This window comes from Amblyomma maculatum, chromosome 10, assembly GCF_055883805.1.
Source record: "Amblyomma maculatum isolate TAMU_Amacu chromosome 10, ASM5588380v1, whole genome shotgun sequence".
NCBI lineage: Eukaryota > Metazoa > Arthropoda > Arachnida > Ixodida > Ixodidae > Amblyomma > Amblyomma maculatum.
Window position 1 is genome coordinate 29,791,949 of NC_139353.1, and position 20,361 is coordinate 29,812,309.

The 20,361-nt window shown below is 45.7% G+C and overlaps 1 protein-coding gene across 3 annotated transcripts in view; it reads right to left on the minus strand.

Moving 5' to 3' along the window:
- ena (ENAH actin regulator enabled) overlaps positions 1-20,361 on the minus strand; it is a 96,430-nt gene that overhangs the window by 6,441 nt on the left and 69,628 nt on the right. The window contains exons 1-11 of one of the 3 annotated variants that reach the window (XM_084582359.1): positions 19,229-19,257; positions 16,219-16,384; positions 14,489-14,660; positions 12,202-12,352; positions 11,027-11,067; positions 9,970-10,364; positions 9,246-9,272; positions 8,598-8,716; positions 5,102-5,132; positions 3,083-3,198; positions 1,559-1,698 (exon numbers count right to left, since the gene is read on the minus strand). In XM_084582359.1, the coding sequence (XP_084438485.1) occupies positions 1,559-1,698; positions 3,083-3,198; positions 5,102-5,132; positions 8,598-8,716; positions 9,246-9,272; positions 9,970-10,364; positions 11,027-11,067; positions 12,202-12,352; positions 14,489-14,660; positions 16,219-16,384; positions 19,229-19,242 (1,372 nt within the window). In that variant the 5' untranslated portion in view covers positions 19,243-19,257. Of the gene's footprint in view, positions 1-1,558; positions 1,699-3,082; positions 3,199-5,101; positions 5,133-8,597; positions 8,717-9,245; positions 9,273-9,969; positions 10,365-11,026; positions 11,068-12,201; positions 12,353-14,488; positions 14,661-16,218; positions 16,385-19,228; positions 19,258-20,361 lie in introns of those variants that run through there. The other 2 variants (XM_084582360.1, XM_084582361.1) reach the window with 2 other exon arrangements.

The window sequence follows — 20,361 nt, forward strand, 5'->3', positions numbered from 1 at the left end:
AAATTTTTTGCACTACATAAGAGCAGCAGTTTTATTTTTTCTTGCTGAAACTCGCAGAACTGAAAGATTTAGCAACACATCCTAGCACTTTGACTACAAAGGCTAGATAGAACCGCTTCGCATTGTTTCTGGATGCTTCGCCCCCTTACAGAGATGCATTGTGGAGAAGTTGTTGCACTGGTCTGACTCTCGCCGCATTTTTGCTCTTCACGCTGTGTTCCCCAGGTGTGGCCAGCTCGCATGCTCCCTTGCCCCCAAGACATTGCAAAGAGGTCAATGTGCTTCTTCACATTGTGTCTAGGCGAAAACAGTGCTCTCATGTAAGCTTCATCCGCTTGCACCTAGGCATAGCAGAGAAGCCACCACAATGGGTGGACATTGCCGTGCTCCAGCTTTTCATGTTGTGTTCCAGCGTTTCATGCTGGAACTTGCATAGTTTATTGTTAAACGCACTATGTCACCTGAATTTACAGAAATCAACGTAAGTACCACAGGGAAATTGCGTTATCTGGGAACATATTAAGCGGGAGAAAAACCAACCCCATGGGAGATTTCACAGCCCCTTATTTTAAACGTATGAACCAGGAAAATACAAACACTACTGTACACGGTGAGTACAACTTATTAAACTTTGCATCCAGTTTCTTCTTTTGTTGTCTTGTTTCCTAAACTGCATAGCAATTCCCGTTCAGAAAAGTTTACGCTGAAAAATATGCTCCACAGAATGGAAAGCTGCACCATAACTATCCTTTGCATTTATTCATAAAGCTGCTTTGCTCACTGGTTGCAGAGGCTACGGAAGCCACACGGTTTTAACTTTGGCTAACAAAGCTCAATGTCCGAAAGTGACTTGGGCTACAAGGGACACCATAATGAAGGGCTCCAAATAATTTCGACCACCAGGGTTATTTCTTTTTTTTTCTCAAAGGGCATCGCTGCTTTTTCTTTAGTTTTTAATTCACAAACGCCATCATATTCAAAAGAGTTCCATCTTACTAGTAAAAAACCATTTTTCAAGATACCAAGTAAAAGTATTTTAAAAGAGCAAAAACCAGGCAACTGAAATGAAAAGTAGGATTTGACCAACCTATGATGTCACAATACTGCTACAAAACCTATCGTGCGTGTGTCAAATGGCTAAAGTGGCAACTAAGAGTGACATCTGAGGTCACTATTTGCCTCGAATGACCAAAAGTAAGACAAAAAATTTTGTCCTAGACCTGGCGTAGAGCAAGTTACAGATGGCTGTGCATCCACTGACATCAAGACTGAGAAGACAACACCCCTGTGTCACAACACACAACCCAAGTTAATGCGAGGTTTACCGATCATATTCTCAAATCTGCACTAACTACCTCGAGTGCACACTGCTAACCGAAGTCATTAGGAGTAGGCAGACACTGACACGTAGTAAAATAGCAGTTTGGGTGAGTTGGTTATGCATCTGTTATAAAACAATGCAAGGACACGGGACAAACACTGAGAAAAGACAAAAACAATGCTTTTCTTCCGCCTTTTTCCTGCATCCCCGCGCTGATGGACAAGTGTAAGCACTCACCCTCAATTATTTCCTGCTTCATTTTGCTGACCTCGCGGCGGATCTCAGACATGATCTCCTGTTTGAGCTTGTCCACGTCCAACGCGTCCACGCCATTCACCTTCACGACGTCCGTGTCACCGAGAGACCCAATGCGCTGCCTGCAAGAGGTCGATGCAGCAGGCAGTGAACGATGTCAAACAGCCATACAGAAGTGCTTACGAGTTGTTCAGGCTCGCATTTTAGTCCGAACATAAGTTGCAGTTAAGTTCTGCAAACATAGCTTTCTAGCTTAAAAAAAAAAAAGGTTGAAAGATGTTTAACATGACCAAACCTATTATAGTTTCTGAATAGTTTTTGAATAATCAGCACAAAGCTTGAATAAGAGTCGATTCAGCTTTCTTCTAAGGACGCTTCAAAAACGGTGCCCGTTATAAAGCCACCGGGGCATGCTGCCATGATCAGTCTGTGCACAAATCGGGATTTAGCACCGTCCTGTGATCCACTTGTGTGACAGCACTCATGGGGCTCATGCATGTGGCCACCACTACTAGGGAACACGACACTGTTCAGCTGGGTCAAACAAATGCTGCCTTCATGCCCAATATTAACGCTATGGCTCGTAAATCCAGTCTTTTTCACAGAGCACGATGCTGTACTCGTTTTTTGAACATGCTGGCTGTGAAAGGTAATGAGTCAATGCGCACAATATGACTGTCACAATATTTCTTATAGTGTGCGCTGTGGTGGAGATCACTGTCCAGTCTTTCGAAAGGTAATGCATTAACTCCAAGAGACGGAGTGCCTCATGGTTTTGTACAAATAGTCACAAATAATCTTAGGAATAGTCTGTACTCAATTTGCCTTTTCACTACACTAGTTGGGTTTGTGTGTTTCTGTATGAATAGCAAAGCTAGACTATTGACGTTCGAAACAATTTTGAAGCTATGCTTTCCGCATATCAATAGCCGTGTGCCCCCACTGTATTGCTAAGAGTCTGACCCTGAAGGTTAGCATTTCTTTACGGGGTTTAAATCCCAAAGTGGCTCAGGCTATGAGAGACGCTATAGTGGAGGCCTCCGGAAATTTCGACCACCTGGGTTTCTTTTAACATGCATTGACATCGCACAGCACATAGGCACTTTGCTTTTCACTTCCTTCGAAAAGTGGCCGCCACGGCCGACCCACATCCTTGGGCACAGTAGCCGAGCGCCCTAACCACTGCACCATTGTCGTGGAGCTGAGATTTGCTTTCGTATCATAAGCTCTACCAGCAACACTGGCTCAGTTTGTGCCGGGCTACACCTATTCACAAATAAATACCTACAATTTCCTTTCGTTTGTCTTCGAATTCCTCTCCGGTTATGCCATTTCGATCCAAGAAAGGACTGCTTGCCAAAGCATGCAAGTTAGGTTTTTGTTTGGGCACGTTGCTGAAATTCTGAGCAACTCAATGTAACAGGCAGCCACAGGCTATTCTGCTGAATTGTGCGTCTAGTAAAAAGAAAAAGATAGAGATGGCAGATGGGCAAAAGTAGTGCTCACCCGCGGCCCGATTTCGGCGATTCGGCGCCACTTGCAGCCACCTTGCTAGGGCTGTTGCCATTTGTTGTCCCCTGCTTGTCCCACGCCTTCCGTGAATCTGTCGACGACTCTGCCTCCTGAAAAGACGTCAGCAGAGAGGGAATGACATTCTTTGGACGCATTCCCGTGTCACAGCAAAACATAGCAAGGTAACTGGAACAGTGCACCTCTGCTCTTACCTGCATAAAAAAAGGCAGCATTCAAATTGGTGCTTGCTTATCCCTTTCATGCACTATGTACAGAATGGTGCGAACACAGCAAATTCGCAGATTTTTCTGGGAGTGCACAGTAGTTAGCATTAATTCCTCAGTTCAGGACCAATTTAGCAGTCTTCATAATGAAACGAGGGTGCCCTTTCATGCTTGCTAGCAAGTGCACATAATGACATTTTTCAAAACAGTGTAGTTGGTAGCACGTCCTTGTATAGACAAAATTGTCAGCCATAACATTTTCTTTCTGCATTTCTGGCATAATGCACAGTTTGGAAATGTTAGAAAGTACAATCCTTTGATCTTCAATCCTGTGAGTGCTCACTACATCCTGGTTTTACAATGTTACGTCTAACAACAATTGTAACCATATGTAAAAAATAACCATTTGTGTTTTGCATTACAAAACTGAATAAAGCAAACAGTTTTTTTTATGCCTGCAGGATTACGTTAGAAATGATGACCTGCACCCGGTGGTTAATAAAGATTAACAACAGTATTTCCTGCATACCTTCCGACTTAGTCTGCACTAGAAGCTGCTTAAGCGTTACTGTCTACACTTGTCGCTCATCAACAGTAAGACCAGTGCTAAGAAAGCAAGAAAGAGCAATGCCAACAAGGCCTTCCTACCTCGATTTCAAGGAAGCTCTGCAAAGTCGAAAAAACAGATGTGCCAGGTGTTGAAGAGCACCCTGTCTAATAGCACCACAACCGAGAAAAGGCAGGCTTTGCGAAACGATGTTGTGCAGGTAGATTTTGTGGCACATAGTGCTTACAGTGAGGAAACTCGAGAAATGCTGAAAGACTTTCAACGTAACATGCAGCTATATCTAACAGAGCCTGATGCACGTATAGCAGATTTCGAAAGTCTGTCATGCCAGGCGTGAGCAGAATCCCTGGCCTCTCAACTATATGCCCAAGTTTTTGCTTGAGCATGTCAAAACCGTTGCTGTAATAAGCAGCAGCGTTGTGCTGCAAAAGAAGCACGTGAAAAAATATCTATCTTTGCCTTTGTGAAACAAGACAAAAGATGGGACTATGTTTGCAGGAGGCTGGATAATTGTTAGACTGAGGGGACAAAAATAAATTTTTTTAGAATAAATTAAAGGAGCTTTAATGCATCTGTTTAACACCCTTTACTCTTCTCACGATGTTGAACACTGCAGGAAGAAATAGTGCTTCAGGCAAGAACCCTTTACTGAAGCAACAAAAGCAAGAACAAGAACCCTGAAAGGAAACATCAGTGATACCCATCAGTCCTGCACTGCAAAAGAAAGAAAACTTCAAAGCTAAAACTTACTTCCACCTGAAAGGTTAATGACAACACTGTTACAGGAGCGCGCATTCTGCACTTACAAGAAGACTTACGCCTAAATGGCTTGCTAGAATGAAACTTCGCTTCGCTATATACTGTCGAAGAATCTGATCGAACTGAGCTGCAAGAGCTTCTACACCCCTGTATCGCCAGCTATTCATTGCCTGCCTAGCTTTCATACTTTAAAATACTTTTCTACCTTTGTGCATTGTTTGCTTCTTTTGGTATGATAAAATAACTTTTGCATTCTATTCCGACATCTACTTCTTCTCATTATTACTTTTTCGCTAGTTTTCGAAGGTTACGCCAGGTTAATATCACAAATTCTTGCATGGGTATCACCCCTCCCACCCACAACCCCAACAATCACTTAATGCCCTAATAATGAGTCCTGGAAGGTACCCTGAATATATGAATAATTGTAGCAAAGCTGTGGAAGACAATGGGAGTCCTTACCTGACTTTGGCTGTTTTCCGCTTGTGCTCGTCTAGAAGAAAAAATCAGAGCGCAGATTAGTACTGTTAAAATGAAATGTGGGCAAAGCTCTGATAAACAACTGTGAAAAAAGAAAAATAGGAAAGGACTATTATATGCAAGTTCACCTATAGTTTCTGCAGATTTCACTGGTTTCACTACAGTCACCAACCAATATTCCTGAACTGAAAATTGTCACGATCCAATTTTCAAGCAAGAACGCCAGATTACACGCTTGAGCCATGGTCATACTTTCATTATATCCTCATTACCTCAGGCCACCGATACCAGACTGCGTAGAGTGGCCCCATGTCACGCTGAAAACTCTCCTCAACGTATATGCTACGTGAAGCAAGAGTAATCTGCTTCTGTACACAACGATGGTCACGAAGACCGAGAAAGGGAACCAATGGGAAAAGAAGAGTGGAAATGAGAGCCTCCAAAGGTTCCTGCTCCAAGCCACGTCTCGCCATTTGCCCTGCAATTACAGTGCAGCAGCATCCAAGCCACTGCGGACGTTGAAGCTAACCCGTTTTTCAGCTTAACCGTGCATCAATGGCAACAAAGACCACGCCACCAAATTGAGCGGCAGCAGTGTGGTAGAACAGCCAAGCCTAGCCAAGCCAAGCCAAGCCAGTTAATCAAAATTACTTGATTTAAATCCAAGAAGATATCTTTCGTGCAGCATAAAAGGGGTGATACTTGCTGGCATCTATATATTATGTCGACGAAACAAACGACCACTACGGTACTGCTGGCACCTGTTTAAGCCTGAAAAACCTAACTTGCGCGTCCATATGCAGACGTTCCTAAGAGGTGAGTCATGGTTCCCTCATGAAGTCTGAAATGTCATGCAATTCCAAATTGCCAGAGTCCAAAAAATCAGCTGGCTACTGCAGTTCACAAAAGTTGCGACAAACTTAATGCAACAGCGTTACACTATCCTTCCTAGCACCATAAACATGTCCCTCAAGTGCTTGAGCACAATGCAAGTCCTTAAAACAAACAAGTCAATTATGATGCCTGTTTGCCAAATTAATTGCACTCCATTTATGTTCCGGGTAGCTCTGTGCCCAAGGTTTGTTTCCGTGAAGCTATCCTGTAAGCTGCAGCAATTAAGTAAAGATAATCAAATCCCATGTTCAAGTTATTTCCACTCTCTTCCCAGTGTTGAAAGAAATTGAACATCAAATATTGGTTGTATGCTTCCTTCTCTGCAAGGATGCATAAGACAATTATATAGATGTAGCACTAAGTGGCAGTTGCCCGCAGCCACCAAATAATTAGCTGAATTTCTACTCTCATGCATTAGTATTTTCATTTAAGGCAACAAAGCAGCGACTGTATCAGTTTGTTTTCATATCTCGCAAGACTCGTACTGGTTTCCAATGCCACAGCCATCGTTTGGCTGTTGAAACCGAAACGCTATGAGTCCATTTATGATTTATTTGGCAGTTGGAACATCATGCCTCATGGTGATTCATGTTTACAAATGTCTTAGGCATCACTATAACGAAGAAACCAAGAATGTGGCATCTATACTCTTTCAATATGAAACAGCTGCAAAGAAGCTTATCTTTATGTACTTCCCTTTCCCCACCTGACAACCTGCCAACACCGCCCTCCACAAAATATGTGGACCATTCCTTACTGTATCCCACCACTGTGTTGAAGAGTGCAAGAAAGTGACAGTACCGAGAGGCAAACAAGATGGCTACGGGATGTCGCAGAGCAAAGGACAAAAAATTTCCATCCGGAATTAAACGAGTTAATCGTTAAGTCACTACACATCAATTGAATGGAGCCATCCTACTACCAGATATTAAGCTAATCTCCAGCCCAGAAGGTAGTTTTCATGTGTATCGCATTGCTGCGCGTGAATAAAATGCTGCTCAGTTGAAACACTCATTCGCTACAAGTGGTAACAAGGGTCCACTGCACGAACAACAGGCCTAAAGATAATGGGGGAGGACCACATAGCAAAGGAATACTACAAGTGCTTTGCCTAATCTGCTGAGTCATGCACCAGCCCCACTGTCTCTCATCTGTTAAATGTTTATCCTTTGATGCCAAATTCCTACCACTCCAATTACAGTCGAACCTGGATAATTGGAATTTTGGTTATATCAAACTCATGAAACATCCCCTTGAAAATCCCATGTAAAAGTATAGGAAAGCTGCGCCGTATATTGAACGCCAATTTCACAGGTCGTTCGATATATCGAAATCCACACCACGCACTTGAAGGTGCGCCTTCCCCAAAGACGACTGCATCACCTTTGGCCATTTGCCACGTGACGTTTTCAAGCGGAATGAGAGAACCGTTCGGTGACGTCTGGTCTAGAGCAGCGCTGCGCCTTTTCCCTAAAGGCGAGCGCGTCTGCGGTGATCATTTGCTGCGCACCAGCGCATGACGTTTGCAAGCCGTGTGCGTGAAGGAACGAGAGGGAACCAATTTGGCAACAGTTTGTACGAAGCAGACGCAGCCAATGCAGCCGTGGTGTTCTGTGTTCGGGAGAGGGGAAACAACGCGATAGAGCAAAGCGCAAGGGTGTGCCCATTCTTCTGCCAAGCTTTCTTTCTCTGCCCTTCCTCTCTCTTTTCCGGTCTTCGTTCACAGCAGCACGCACTATGCATGCACCGACAAACTAGCTAATCCCGTGGCAGACAGAATGTCGGATGCTTTCTCCAGTGTGTGTTGTGAACCTACTGTGCGCGCCGGCGGGTGACATGTGATGCACGTCTTATATTTTTTGCAAGAGCCGATCATCATTGTCGTCGCGCTGAACGTGCAGCGTAGCATAAGCTATGGCTGCTGCAGACATTAAGAAGTGGCAATTTTTTGCGAGAGTCATCCATCCTTGCATTTATCATGACACCGGCTTTTAGCATTGTTCGCTTCAAACGAAATTTGCAGCTATCACGTGTTCCAATGATTTTGTGGCTGTGGACTCAGCCCGTTCCAATTGCGGTGCGATAAATCGAACTAGGCTTATGCAACCAAGCCATCACGGGCACTCTGCCAAGTTGGCTTTCTGCCACTGCTGGAGCTAACATCAAAAGTATAGTCAAAAGATAAACACGCCGTGATGTTATCGCTGTGCAGCATCTTGGCGCGCTGTCAATAAATGAGCTGTGGATGCAGCGGCAGGGACGCGCTACCAACGGACAACGAACGCTTTTTTTTTTTCAAATTCTTGGCAGCAAAAGTGAAGGGTGGGTTCATTATGCCAGTGGGTTGATTATGCGACAAATATGGTACTATCATTCTTCACGATCGCAAGTGGCATCTCAAGCCATTTCCCGTATATCGAATTATAAATATATTTGACTATTTCGTGATCCCCTTCGAGTTCCATATACACGGGTTCGAATGTAATACCTGATCCATTAATCCAAACAAATCAAAAGGATCTAGATGTGGCAAAGAAAGGAAATGCATGCAGTCCCTAGCAAAGCCAGGAGCAATGTCCCCAACCTCTTGGCCAGGGTGCCCCTCATCTCGTCCATCATGCTGGCCATGCCCATCATGGGGACACCTCCGCTCCCACTGCCGCCCCCTTGCGACTTCTTCAGCGTGTCTGTGCCTTCATAAATCTAGGAAAGAAAAAAGAAAGAGAAAAGGGGGAAGCAGAAAGGGAACAAAAAGCATCAGTAAGGTACACACACACACGTCACCCACAGCCGGCAACACACGCAAGATATCCCTCATGCATTGCTTACAATACAATAGGTAGGTTAGGTTTTTTCGACCACCTGGGGTTCTTTAACGTGCACTGACATCGCACAGCATACGGGCAGCATGCTTTTCGCCTTCACCAAAAAGCGGCCGCCAAGGCCGGGATTCGATCCCACACCCTTGGGAACAGTAGTCGAGCGCCTAACTGCTGCGCCACCCCTGCGTGGCGCTTACAATACAAAAGTTTGGACACAGTGCAGCCTATGCTGCATTTGCAGCAGTCATATGCACGCATGGTTTAGAATAAACAGATTTCATTTGTTTTTATTTAGTTGATGCCCGCTATAGTTCAAAATTAAGGTTCGGGTGCATTGCAGCAGTAGAATCGCTGTAAACGGCCCATGCTTTGCCGAATACTTGCCGCATGCTTAACGAGAACATACTTACTGGTGTCCACCAGGGACTTGTGCGCACCTGAGGAGAGGGAGAGAGGCTCAAAGCAAAGCTGCGACATTCACACACACAGACAGACATCCTGGGACTTCTTTTCAAAAGTGAGACAATCTGAGCCAGATGCCGGACAAACAAAAACGGCACCTGCACGTTTTATGAACTCAAAGTGGCTGTTTCATGGTACGCTTGAAGCAACTTAGGACAGACTGGAAGGTGAACTCGAACTAACAACCTATAACTTGGGTCATAAAAAAAAAGCTAGGCACAAAACAAAAGAGACTGGACAAACCAGATACAAATAAGGTGACGAGCCATTGTTTTGTTCCCACTTTCCCCTTTTCCAACGTTAAAAAATACAGCAAACAAGACACGAATACTTTCTCAGAACTAAAGGTGAACAAGCCCGGTGCCAAATTATAGTGACAACGTTGTGACAAGGTCATTTATCTAGATCCAGCATTCCAAGAGTGCCACGGAATCACTTGCAGATCTTCATGCACCATGCGTTTTGAATACAAGACTGCCACCTAGCCAGGATGTGCCCTACACCTCCTCCAATTACAATATTGACAGCATCAAGCAATTACACCAGGCTAAGCCAATCATTCATGCAGCCCCTGAAAATAATTTGCAGCACTTAAAACACTACAACATATAGAGACTGCGTGTAGAGTAGGGCTGGTGTCAGATGCACATCAAGCACTATACCTAAACCCACCTTGTTGGAGGTCTTCTTGAGCTTTGCATTTGCCAGTGCTGATGCCAGGGACAGGGGTGATCCATCCTCGTCCCGGCCTTGGCTGCCCCCCGGAGGGGGTGGAGGCGGAGGAGGGGGCGGGGCCCCGGTGGTCGGGCCTCCCGAAGAGGGTGGGGCCGGAGGACCCGGAGGCGGGACCCCCGTCATGCTACCCACGGCCACGCTCATGCCGGACGTTCCAGCGGGTGGAGGAGGGGGAGGAGCAACACCGTTGGCTCCCGGTGCGGAAGATGTCCTGTGGTGTCCCATGACAACGGCGGACTGTGGTTGCTGCGGTGGTTGAGGCTGGGCTTGAGGAGGGGGCGGTGCCTGGGGCGGACCACTTGCAGGAGTGGCCGGGTGGCTGGAACTGCCCACTGCAAGGCAGTTCCAACAGAATGTATAGTTTTCCAGTCGCAATGGATGAACGAAGAAAATCTCTGCTCTTTGAGAGAATTTGCGGCACAAACTGGATGTTTAGATTCTGATTATGCATGCAATACAATCAGGATGCAAGGCAGCATAATCGGTCTAGAGCTGGTGTCCTAAATGTATGCCCATATTTTTTTTTATGTCCTGCTTTCCCTGCTTGCAGGTAATATGAATGGTGCAATAACTCATAGCCTGGCCTCGGATGTTCTAATGAATAAGTGGAACGTGGTTACTACTGTCAAGCTTGAGAATGCAGGCAAATCCCTGCCTCCCTGCACCTTTAACATTGTTTTATGAACACCAGATTTTTTTCAGCCTAGCAACGGCTCTAATGATTATTTTGTTTGTCAGGAAGCCAGAAATAAAAGTCAGCACAGTCCTGAGTTCTCAAATAGCCCAACCATTTACAGAATTCGTGCATTTTAATCCTTTATGTAGACTTTCCAGTCAATGCCGCCATTTCCAGACCGTTAACCAAATATGTTAGTTGCAGTGGCATCATCCATATTGGAATATCAACCTAGTTTCACCTTCTTTTTTCCTAGCTTGCAGGGTAAGGCCTTGCATAAACAACAAAGAAAAAAAAAACACAAAACGCCGTACTCACCAGCATTCGTTGCCATGTAATGAACAGGTTGTTGATTTTGCCTGTGCAGGAGAAGGAAGCAAGGCTTACACAACAGCAGTGAACACTGGGCACATTTTCACAGAACATGATTTACAAAAAGCTGCTCAAGCATCATTTCCACATTTTGCACCATACGCTTCTGTGTTTTATGCTTTTTAGTGAAAGGGAACAGCAGCTGAGTTTTCAGGAACGAAATCAGAAATGCTACTGAAGATCTCAGTTGCCATAGAATAATCTGCTATTTGAAAATGTGTTGTACAAATACACTCGTCGGCACAGGCGAGGGTAAAAAAAAAGAAAGAGAACCATGACCTCAATAGGTAGTACTAGATACTTAATTAGCCATTTTCAGCATAGCTCGGCATATCGTGCTGCATTTCCACATGTGAAGCTATTAAGACAAACTTTAGCATGTTACACTGACGCATGTTACACTGAAGTTTAGTGGACTGCATTTACTGCTGACTGAAAACTTAAGACTACTGCTGCCATCTAGAAACACAAGCTAACACCACCTCAAGGTAGAAGTGAAAAAGAAGTGCTAGTTTGAGATTTTTTTTTTGCCTCTGAGAAGTTTGCCTTTGAGGATGCGTAGCAAACAGAACAGTGATATTATTACAATGACCAACTGTGATGATCACCTGTGAAGAGAAAATGCTCATTTAACAAACAAACTGTATTAAACCCACATGTGGTCATGCAGTGGGGGTACACTGATACATAATAGAGTTTCACAGAAAAACATGTTTTCAGCTTGTTTTATGTAACTGCAATGCCAACTTAAAGCTCCCCATTTCTCTAGTTTGTACAAGTTGTCCAACTGTTATAGCATCAAGAGAGACCTTTTCATCTCTGCCACTACACTGTATTTCAGCTAACATCAGGACAATGATGCCCTTCTCTGATACTATGCACTCCTTCATGACAACAAATAACAGTCAGCAAATCCTAATGGAAAGGTCTTCCAAATGCAGTCACAGCTGTGCTAACAATTCATAGACTATCCCAAACTTCTGAGGATGACTTCAGCTTGCAGTGTCAGCGCTTGTGCCAGTGTCGTCTTCCCTTCTCTCACTGTTCTTCTGTGCATGTTGACAACGAAAGGCAGTCTAACCCCGGTAGAAACTACAGACGGCCACGGCCTTGAGACCCACCAGTTCCGTTGGTGTTCCGTGTCTTCCTGTGAGGATGCAACCGTGCCGATTGTCTGGTAGATGGGCTGCTGCGACACATGCTGTGGTGCATGCTGCGGTGCATGTTGGGGCACCGGAGGGGGTGCCTGCTGCACGCGTGGCCCCGTCGAACCTGCACACGAGACAGGCACGGTTATAAAGGCAGTCATCTTGAATGGTACGCCGACACTCCGAACATTAACGTTAACCTCTCAAACAGTGGTTGTCCAGCACAGGTGGCTCTCAACACTGAAGAGCTGAACAAAACTTCAGCACCAAGCCAGGCTCAATGCTTCTGAAGTACAGCCGGCAAAATTTTTAACTGGCGTGCGTAATGGCCACCTTTTCAGCACTCCTGCGCTTCTGCGGAAAAAACTTGCCAGAAGGTGAAGATTACGCAAGGGCTTTGTCAGCCCTTGCTTACACTTGGACTTTTTGCAGGTTAGCTCCTTTGTAATGCTAAGAATGACGGAAAATGTGGCCGTCACGCGCGTCAGTTAAAGATTTGGGCGGCTGTACTTTGTTTAAAAAAAAAAAGCATTGCTAATTGTTGCGAAAACGTACACAACACAAGGACACACTGAAAAGTCTAGGAGACTACTACCACCCACTGGAAACTGACAGAGGACTAACCAGCCTTGTTTGCTTTTCAGACTGTGGATGCAGCAGTGCAAGTGTAGACAGTAATCAGTAGTGGCTTAAGCTGTGTAATGAGATGCTAACTATTCAAGGCTGCACTCAACTCAGGCCTGCCAGATTATAACTAGGACGGAGGCACAGCTCCCGCCAAGCATTTGAAAGAATTTTAAGCTCACAGAGGCATGACGAGACTGTACCGTGAAGACTGACAATAGCGTAACAAGGGCTACTCAATCGCCATCCAATTGAACAATTTGGGTACCAAGAAGGCTGGGTACCATGAAGGCTGACAACAGCATAAAAAGGGCTACTCAAACGCCATCCAATTGAACAATTTGGCTGGAATGCTGACCTTGTGCAACTCCACAATATCTTCCAACGACATACGGTGTCAGCTAACTTTAGCCAAGCGTTAAAAAAGTAGCATGTTTGAGGTAGGCTATAGAAGCCACTTGCATGCGGCTACCGACTATCTTGTAGACCACAGGTATTGTTCTCTTTTTGCAATTATCTAATTAGTAATTAAGGTAACTTTCCTTACTATATGTTGACTCTAGGGCAATAAATGTGATTGGAAAAGTTGGACAGCACTTTTGGAAGCCCCCCCCCCCCCCATTCTATATATTTGCAAAAAAAGTCTCACATGTATCGTTCTGTACAAGCTCCAAAGGAGGCACACGAAAATACAGAAACTATCATATGACTGGCGTGTTCATGCGCCATAATTGTGCTGCTCTCAAACATGGCTTGAGTGAACGAAATCAGTAGCCTACCGCAACAAATGGGGCCAAGCAGTCACAGCCGCAGCTGACTTTGTCCTGCCCTTAACAGTGGTTTGAGTGAACAACCATGGTGCACGAACACGCTAGTCATGTGATTCTTTTCTTTTTTCGCGGGATTTCTTTTGGAGCTCGGAAAGAAGATACACATGAGGCTTCTTTTATCGCAAATAAAAATGAAATGGAGCTTTCCAAAAATGCTTTCCAATTCTCCAAATCACAAATATTTTCTAAAGTCAATATTAATTTAGAAAAATTATGTTAATGACTAATTAGTTAATTGCAAAACAACAAACTGCCTGTGGCATGCAAGAAGGCCGGTAAGCTGCACGCAGGTTGTCTTGTATAGTTAAACTCCAATTAATATCAATGAAGTACCAGATGCTTGAGAGGCTTAAATGCATTACAAATTCAAATCCGTGCACCCTCATGCACAGCATCTTCCCACAATTATTTAAAAAGCAAATCCATGAGTGACTATAGCACCCTACATGGAAAAGGTTATTTACTGAAACATATGCAGTGCGGTCATCTTCGGATTTTCGCCCTGCATGACGGCGACCACTCCCAATGGAAACTGGAAGCAGTCATGAGCAGTGCCTACCTTGCCATCATTTGCACGACCGCACATACAGCACACAGAAAGAGTGAAGAGATAAAAGCAAAACTCAATGACAGTACAGTAAGTTCAAATGCCTTAGGAAATCTGCGCATAGCAGAAGTGCTATACGACTCACGTCTAAAGGTGCATGTCATATGAGGTTTGCATCATGACCGCACTTGGGGAAACATTTGCCCAATGGGTCTCAACAAATAAGATTAAAAAGGCTTGGTTAGGCGGACAGACTCACTGTTCTGGTTGAGCATGTCGATGGCCCGCAGCATGGCGACAGCAAAGTTGTCCGCATCATCTTTACTGCTGAAATTTAGACCGTATACGGTGCGGTTGTCTCGCCACTGGTGGAACGTGCCCGTTGCCTGGCTGTACTTGAGGCCCTTGAGGATGGCACAGTTTATCACCACCTGTGAGGCAACAAAAATGGTTTTAGAACAAAGCACAAAACAAAACAACAGTAGCCCTCTTCGGAAGCTTTTCGCTGACGCCGACATCTCTTCGCTTGTTTGTCACGAGCAACAGCTTTCTACCGGCGCTGAGCATTCTCACGAAGTCTAATATGGGGATGAAATTAGTCACTATAGGAAGTGCAACGAGAGCACAGCATGCCTCTTTTCTGCCCACTAACCTACAGAGAAAGGTTGGCGCTTACAAACCAAGCACTAGCAGTTCAAAATAAAATTCAAAAAAGCACTGTGCTCTAACCATATACACAGATGCGGCGTAATTCACACATTCTTACCATGTGGCTCACTTTAGGATCTATATTAGGCAAAAGCAGCAATATGCTGTCTGTGCCACCGATCTGCACCCCGTGCAAAAAAACTTGAAATGATGCTACACTGTCCATAAAGGGAAGGCTGAGCCCTCCAAATTAGTGTGCAGTGCTCCCTGACAGACTACTATGAAACTGTCCCACGATGTAGTGCCGAAGCTTCACGACCAGAAGAAAAGTATTCGAGAATGCTGACAACAGTCAGCTCTACCGACTACAGGCTAACAGTTCAATACTCAGCTACCTACTACATTAAGCCTTCCCTGCCAGCAAGAAACAAGGCTCAATTTTCAGGACCATTGTCTCTATACACATCAAATTCTTTGGTGACAGACATCACTACTTGGTGTCCACAAATATATTTTACCAGGTCCACTCAGCCAGATGGAAACAAGACTCTGTGCCGCTAGATTTAAAGCTTGCAAAACGCAGAATACTTAATGATGTGAAGTGACGTGTGCTATGAGAGCTGCTGCAGTGGAGGGCTCCAGAGTAACTCTGACTGTTTGGTGACCATCAGTGTGCACTGACAATGTACAGCACACGAATATTTTTGCATTTCGCTTCCACCAAAACACAGCCGCCAATGCCACAGCACTGGTGATAAATTTCTAATAAATTCGTGGCAAGTGTGTCTATAGACTTGTTACTGGCAATGCTGTGATACAGCTGCACACATTCTTCCTCCTGATTACTTCCGATTCCTCTACTGCTGACGCAGAAGGAAGTTTGAACATTTGCCCGGTCAACGTCCACAGTTTCTTGAATGATGCTCACAGAAAGAATGTCACAAAAACATGGACTGACTCCGCTGCTTCAGACAAAAAGCAAGAAGTCTGGCAACATCTTTCTGACCCTCCCTGCAAAGACTAAGCATTATCTCTTATTCTACAGTGCTTGTTAAAAAAATTGGATTCAATATCAAAATACTGCATGCGACGGTTGATAACACGCCTTCAATTCATGAAGGACTCCATACTTCTCGGACGTGCGAAGTCTCGCACAATTTGGGCAAGAAATGCAGGAGACTATAACATCTGGAGGTTAGGTTGTACTGCGAATAGAGGTGTACAGCACCTGCATGGCCATTTCCAATTTCCTGCAAGAAGCATTGCTACCAAAAAGGTAGGCTTTAAAAGCTAAAAAAATTAAGAGATGTTCGTCGTTCTAGCAAGGGCCCTGTCCCGTACCTCGTGATCATGCAGCTTGCGGCCAACAATGCGGAAGGTGCCGTTGACCGTGTGCTGGTAGATGTGCACCTTGGAGAGGCCACTCGACGTGCCGCTTGGCACCCACTTCTTGTTGTGGTCATCGTAGACCAGCACAGCTGCCCGGGCTGACGCCACAGACTGCTCACTGCACAAACGAGGGAAAGAGGAACGGAAGTAAATAAACAGCTGCTCTCCAGAGCCACCAATGTAACGGCCAAAACGGATTCTCCTATTGCCTACAAGCAAAGCTCACATGCTAGCTCCCACTGAAGGATCCACTATATGATGGTCCAATATTGGAAATACATCAGCAAATGGCGGTGCTACAGTGGTCCAGCATTACCGACGATTTCCCACCATAGGTTTTGCCATTATACAACACATCCAATGATGGACCAAGCTGGTACTACCGTTTTCAAATACTGGCAATATTGGACCAGTTTGTCTAGTGTTCTCCGGATATTGGTCTAGCCTCTTCTAAAAACTGGCAACAGTGGTTGTACGGATGATTGCAATCAATTTCTGCAAAAAGGACTCTAGTAAAGTGGTATCATCCACAGAATAGACTACCTGAACACAACTGCTGCAGTGACCGAACTCTCCTTTACTAAGTGTTGAACACCTTAAAGTAATCACAGATGCAACACAGATTATCTGAGACCACAGCTTCATTTATTTTATACAGAATAGTATAAAAATTTACTGCTTTAATCTTTGTTGGAACGCACATAAGGTGCCTGTTAAAAATCGCCAATGTGGCTCATGAACTGCTATTATATTAGTTTACCAGCAAACAAAAGTAGTATGAGAGAACGTAAGTGTGTATATATATATTGCAGTATAATATACTATTATGCTAGTATGCTTACTATGCAAACTAGATTAAACATGACGAACCTCAATGGCCAAGTAACATCTTAGAACTTTGCACACATACGGAAAGAAACAAGGAAGGAACAAAATATTTTCACGGAATTGAACTTTCTTTGCAAACAAGAGCACAAGCACGACTAACAAAATAGCCCCCCCCCCCCCCCCCCCCCATTTTTTTTCTTTGACAGCTCCCGCAGAGCATTTTTTTTTTTTTTTTTACATATATATGCAGGACAGCAGGTCTCAACTCCTTCCACCTCACCAGGGCTCGACAACGATGACGTCGTTCTTCGAGCCCTGGAAGTTCTTCCGCATCTCGCGCACTCGAGAGGTCATGGCGGCTCAAGTCCAGCCAAGTCGCCACACGACGACAAAAAACCGCACTTCACACCGGCGGCAAAGACGGCAGCTTGCTCAAGCCCGTCGGCGGCAAACGCGCGCGCACAGTGGGGGACCGGCACGCGCGCCAAGCTCGCAGAAAGAAAGGCAACAATACGCCGACAAGCCACACTGGGCACCGGGGCACAATCCAACACGACGACGTCGCCGAACAGGAGGCAACAGCTGGCGCGGTATGGCTTCCATCAAAGCAAACCAAATTGACAGTTCGCTCTCTTCGCCGCCCACGGCAGCGCCCTCCCCTTCTCAGACGTGCTAATTAACCAATTAGGAAGCACCGCACTCGGGGGGCGCCGTCACGGAACACCACCAGGGCCAGCCTTGAGTCAAGGGCAGAAGACGACGCGGACTCTCCGACGCGTCACTGGCGGAACAACAGCGCGACAGAGCCCGCGCTATGGAAGCCCAGTTCTGCCGAGTCAGCACGCTTCGCGTTAAGCCGAGAGAGGGGGAGGGAAGGCAGGAGTGGGAGGCTCGGAGAAGAAATGCAACTAAGCGAAACAAAGTAATGCCCCCGCGTATTTACCGCGACGCGAGAGTGTTTTTCATATATCCAGTCATGCCAGCCAGCTGTATAGCGCGCGCCCTGTTCCGAGAAACTCGGCCAGTATGATGCATGCTTTGGCTTCCTTGATATCAAGGTCTGGAAAGGTAAAATAAAGGGTTCGCCACTTTCAGCTAGGTTTACAGTGCAGGACTCTAGCGGGACACACCACTCCAGGTGATGCTATATGACCTCTGATGGTCCCCCCGATGGCTATCATTCCAAACAGCAAGAATGAAAACTCCAATAGAGCTGGCATTGTTTCAGAAGCGGTCAGCCTATCGCGACAAATTCCACATATCTCATTACTCTGTATATGTGCAAGCCTGCAGCCCTCCTTTAGGCCACGTCACTCATCACATGTGCTCATCATGCATGCCCTGCCACAGTTTCCACTTCCTCACATTAATTCCAGGTTGTAACATCAACTCGAGCTAGTTCTACTGCACTGAGCTGTTACCCTAGAGTTGTACACCGCCCTTCGCTTAGCCCCAATGTCCGCTCCACTGCCAACCTCTAAAAGTCGTTCGCCTCCACGTTTCGCAGCCAACATCGTAATGGCCGCCATGTCACGTAACTACGTCAAACGAAACATGTCAGATAAACACTATTACTATTATCAAAGGGGAACAACAGAAACTTCTGCTGTAAGCCGCGACTTGCTCAAATGGATCGTTTCGATAGCACCATGACTGGAATAAAAGAACCGAGTTCGCTTATCTTAACACCCAGGTAAAACACCATGCCTTTCCATTGGACAACGACAGGAAAACGAACTGGATGCTTTAGTAAAAGCGAAGTATCCCGTTTCGTCGACTACGGACGCTCTCCGGCGAGGTGCCTTAAGAGTGAAAAACAGGAGGCTTTAAACCAACAAGCGAAGCTTACTGGAGGAAGTCTACAGTATACCCTTGCGGTTGGCCAAAAGCAAACTTTTGGAGGAAAAAAGATAACATAACTGAAAGCTTAGCAAAGCAAACGCTTTAAAATGCATCCAAAGCACCGCTGCAGAAGATGCCTAACATGCCGCTTGCAAGTGAGAGATGAAAGCGAAATCAAACTGGTGAGAAGCCAGAATGCGTCACTGAATTCGGAGAAAACGGAGTTGCAGACGCGCCGAAATAGGTGCAGAAAATGCGTAATAAAAAACGAGAAAAAGTTCAGTGATCATACCTTCGGGACGTCATTCGGCCGCCTCCAACGCGCTGAAAGTGACGTATGCACGCTCGGCTCAGAGAGGAACATCACCGACCACAAACGCGCGCAATGACGTCACAGAAACCACGGGCCCCCCTACGTGACGTCACGGCGGGCACCGCGGGGCGTCGCAGCACTGATACTAAGCAACGGTTCACGGGCGATTTGAATTCAAACGAGACGGCCTGCGGGAGCAAACGCAAGCGACCAAGGCGATAGCGCGACCGCTCCAGGACGCCATGACGTAAGCAGAAACAGAGAACCCAACGCACCAATCAAGGAACGAAGGTTCTGCTACGCGACGATGCCCCCTTCGGCGACCACCAAGCGAACCAATAGTTTCTCTGCAAGTGCGACGGCTGGAAATCCGATTATAACTGCTGGATCGAGGTAGTGCACCAGAGGGTCTGCTTACAGTACAGGTCAATTTCGTCTACAAGGTAACGAAGGGCAGTTCGACGCTGAAGCGATTTTAGACGGTGGCTTTGTGCTTTAGTTACGACGTTAGTCGTAGCTGTTAGTTTAGTTAGTCGTCCGGCACCTTTCCGTCAAACTGTCTATGTGGAAAAAATCGGAACCGCAAGACTCAACTGGAAAATATTTCGCCATCACCTCTAATCGGAGAAACAAAAAAAAAAAAAAAAAAAAGAAAGAAAAGAAAATGCTTTTACTAACGATGGAAGTAGTAAGGCGAGAAATGTCCACTTCCAAATCGCGCAGAACGCTGCTCGTGCTAATAGAGAGTTTTAGCTTATCGTGAACCGCGATCCGCTACCGTGATCCGCCACCGCGCGTTCCACTGCGCATGCCCAGACCCCTCTTGACGCCGATAGATGGCGCCACATACTGGATGTCGGCACACAGACCTGCCGCGTCGGGTCACGGTGGCGGATGGCGGATCACAGTAAGCTAAATCTCTCTAATAAAACGGTGGAGTTGCAAACTTTAGTTTACCGCCCCTCTGTATTTTTCAGTCGCTCCTTTGATAAAAAAAAAAAGGGATCTACAAATGTCGCGGAAGTTACCGCGCGCTTTCGGCAGTCCAATTCGACGACTTAGCGCTGTCACCTTGCAAGTTTCCAAGAAAGGAAAAAACGAGGTACGAACAT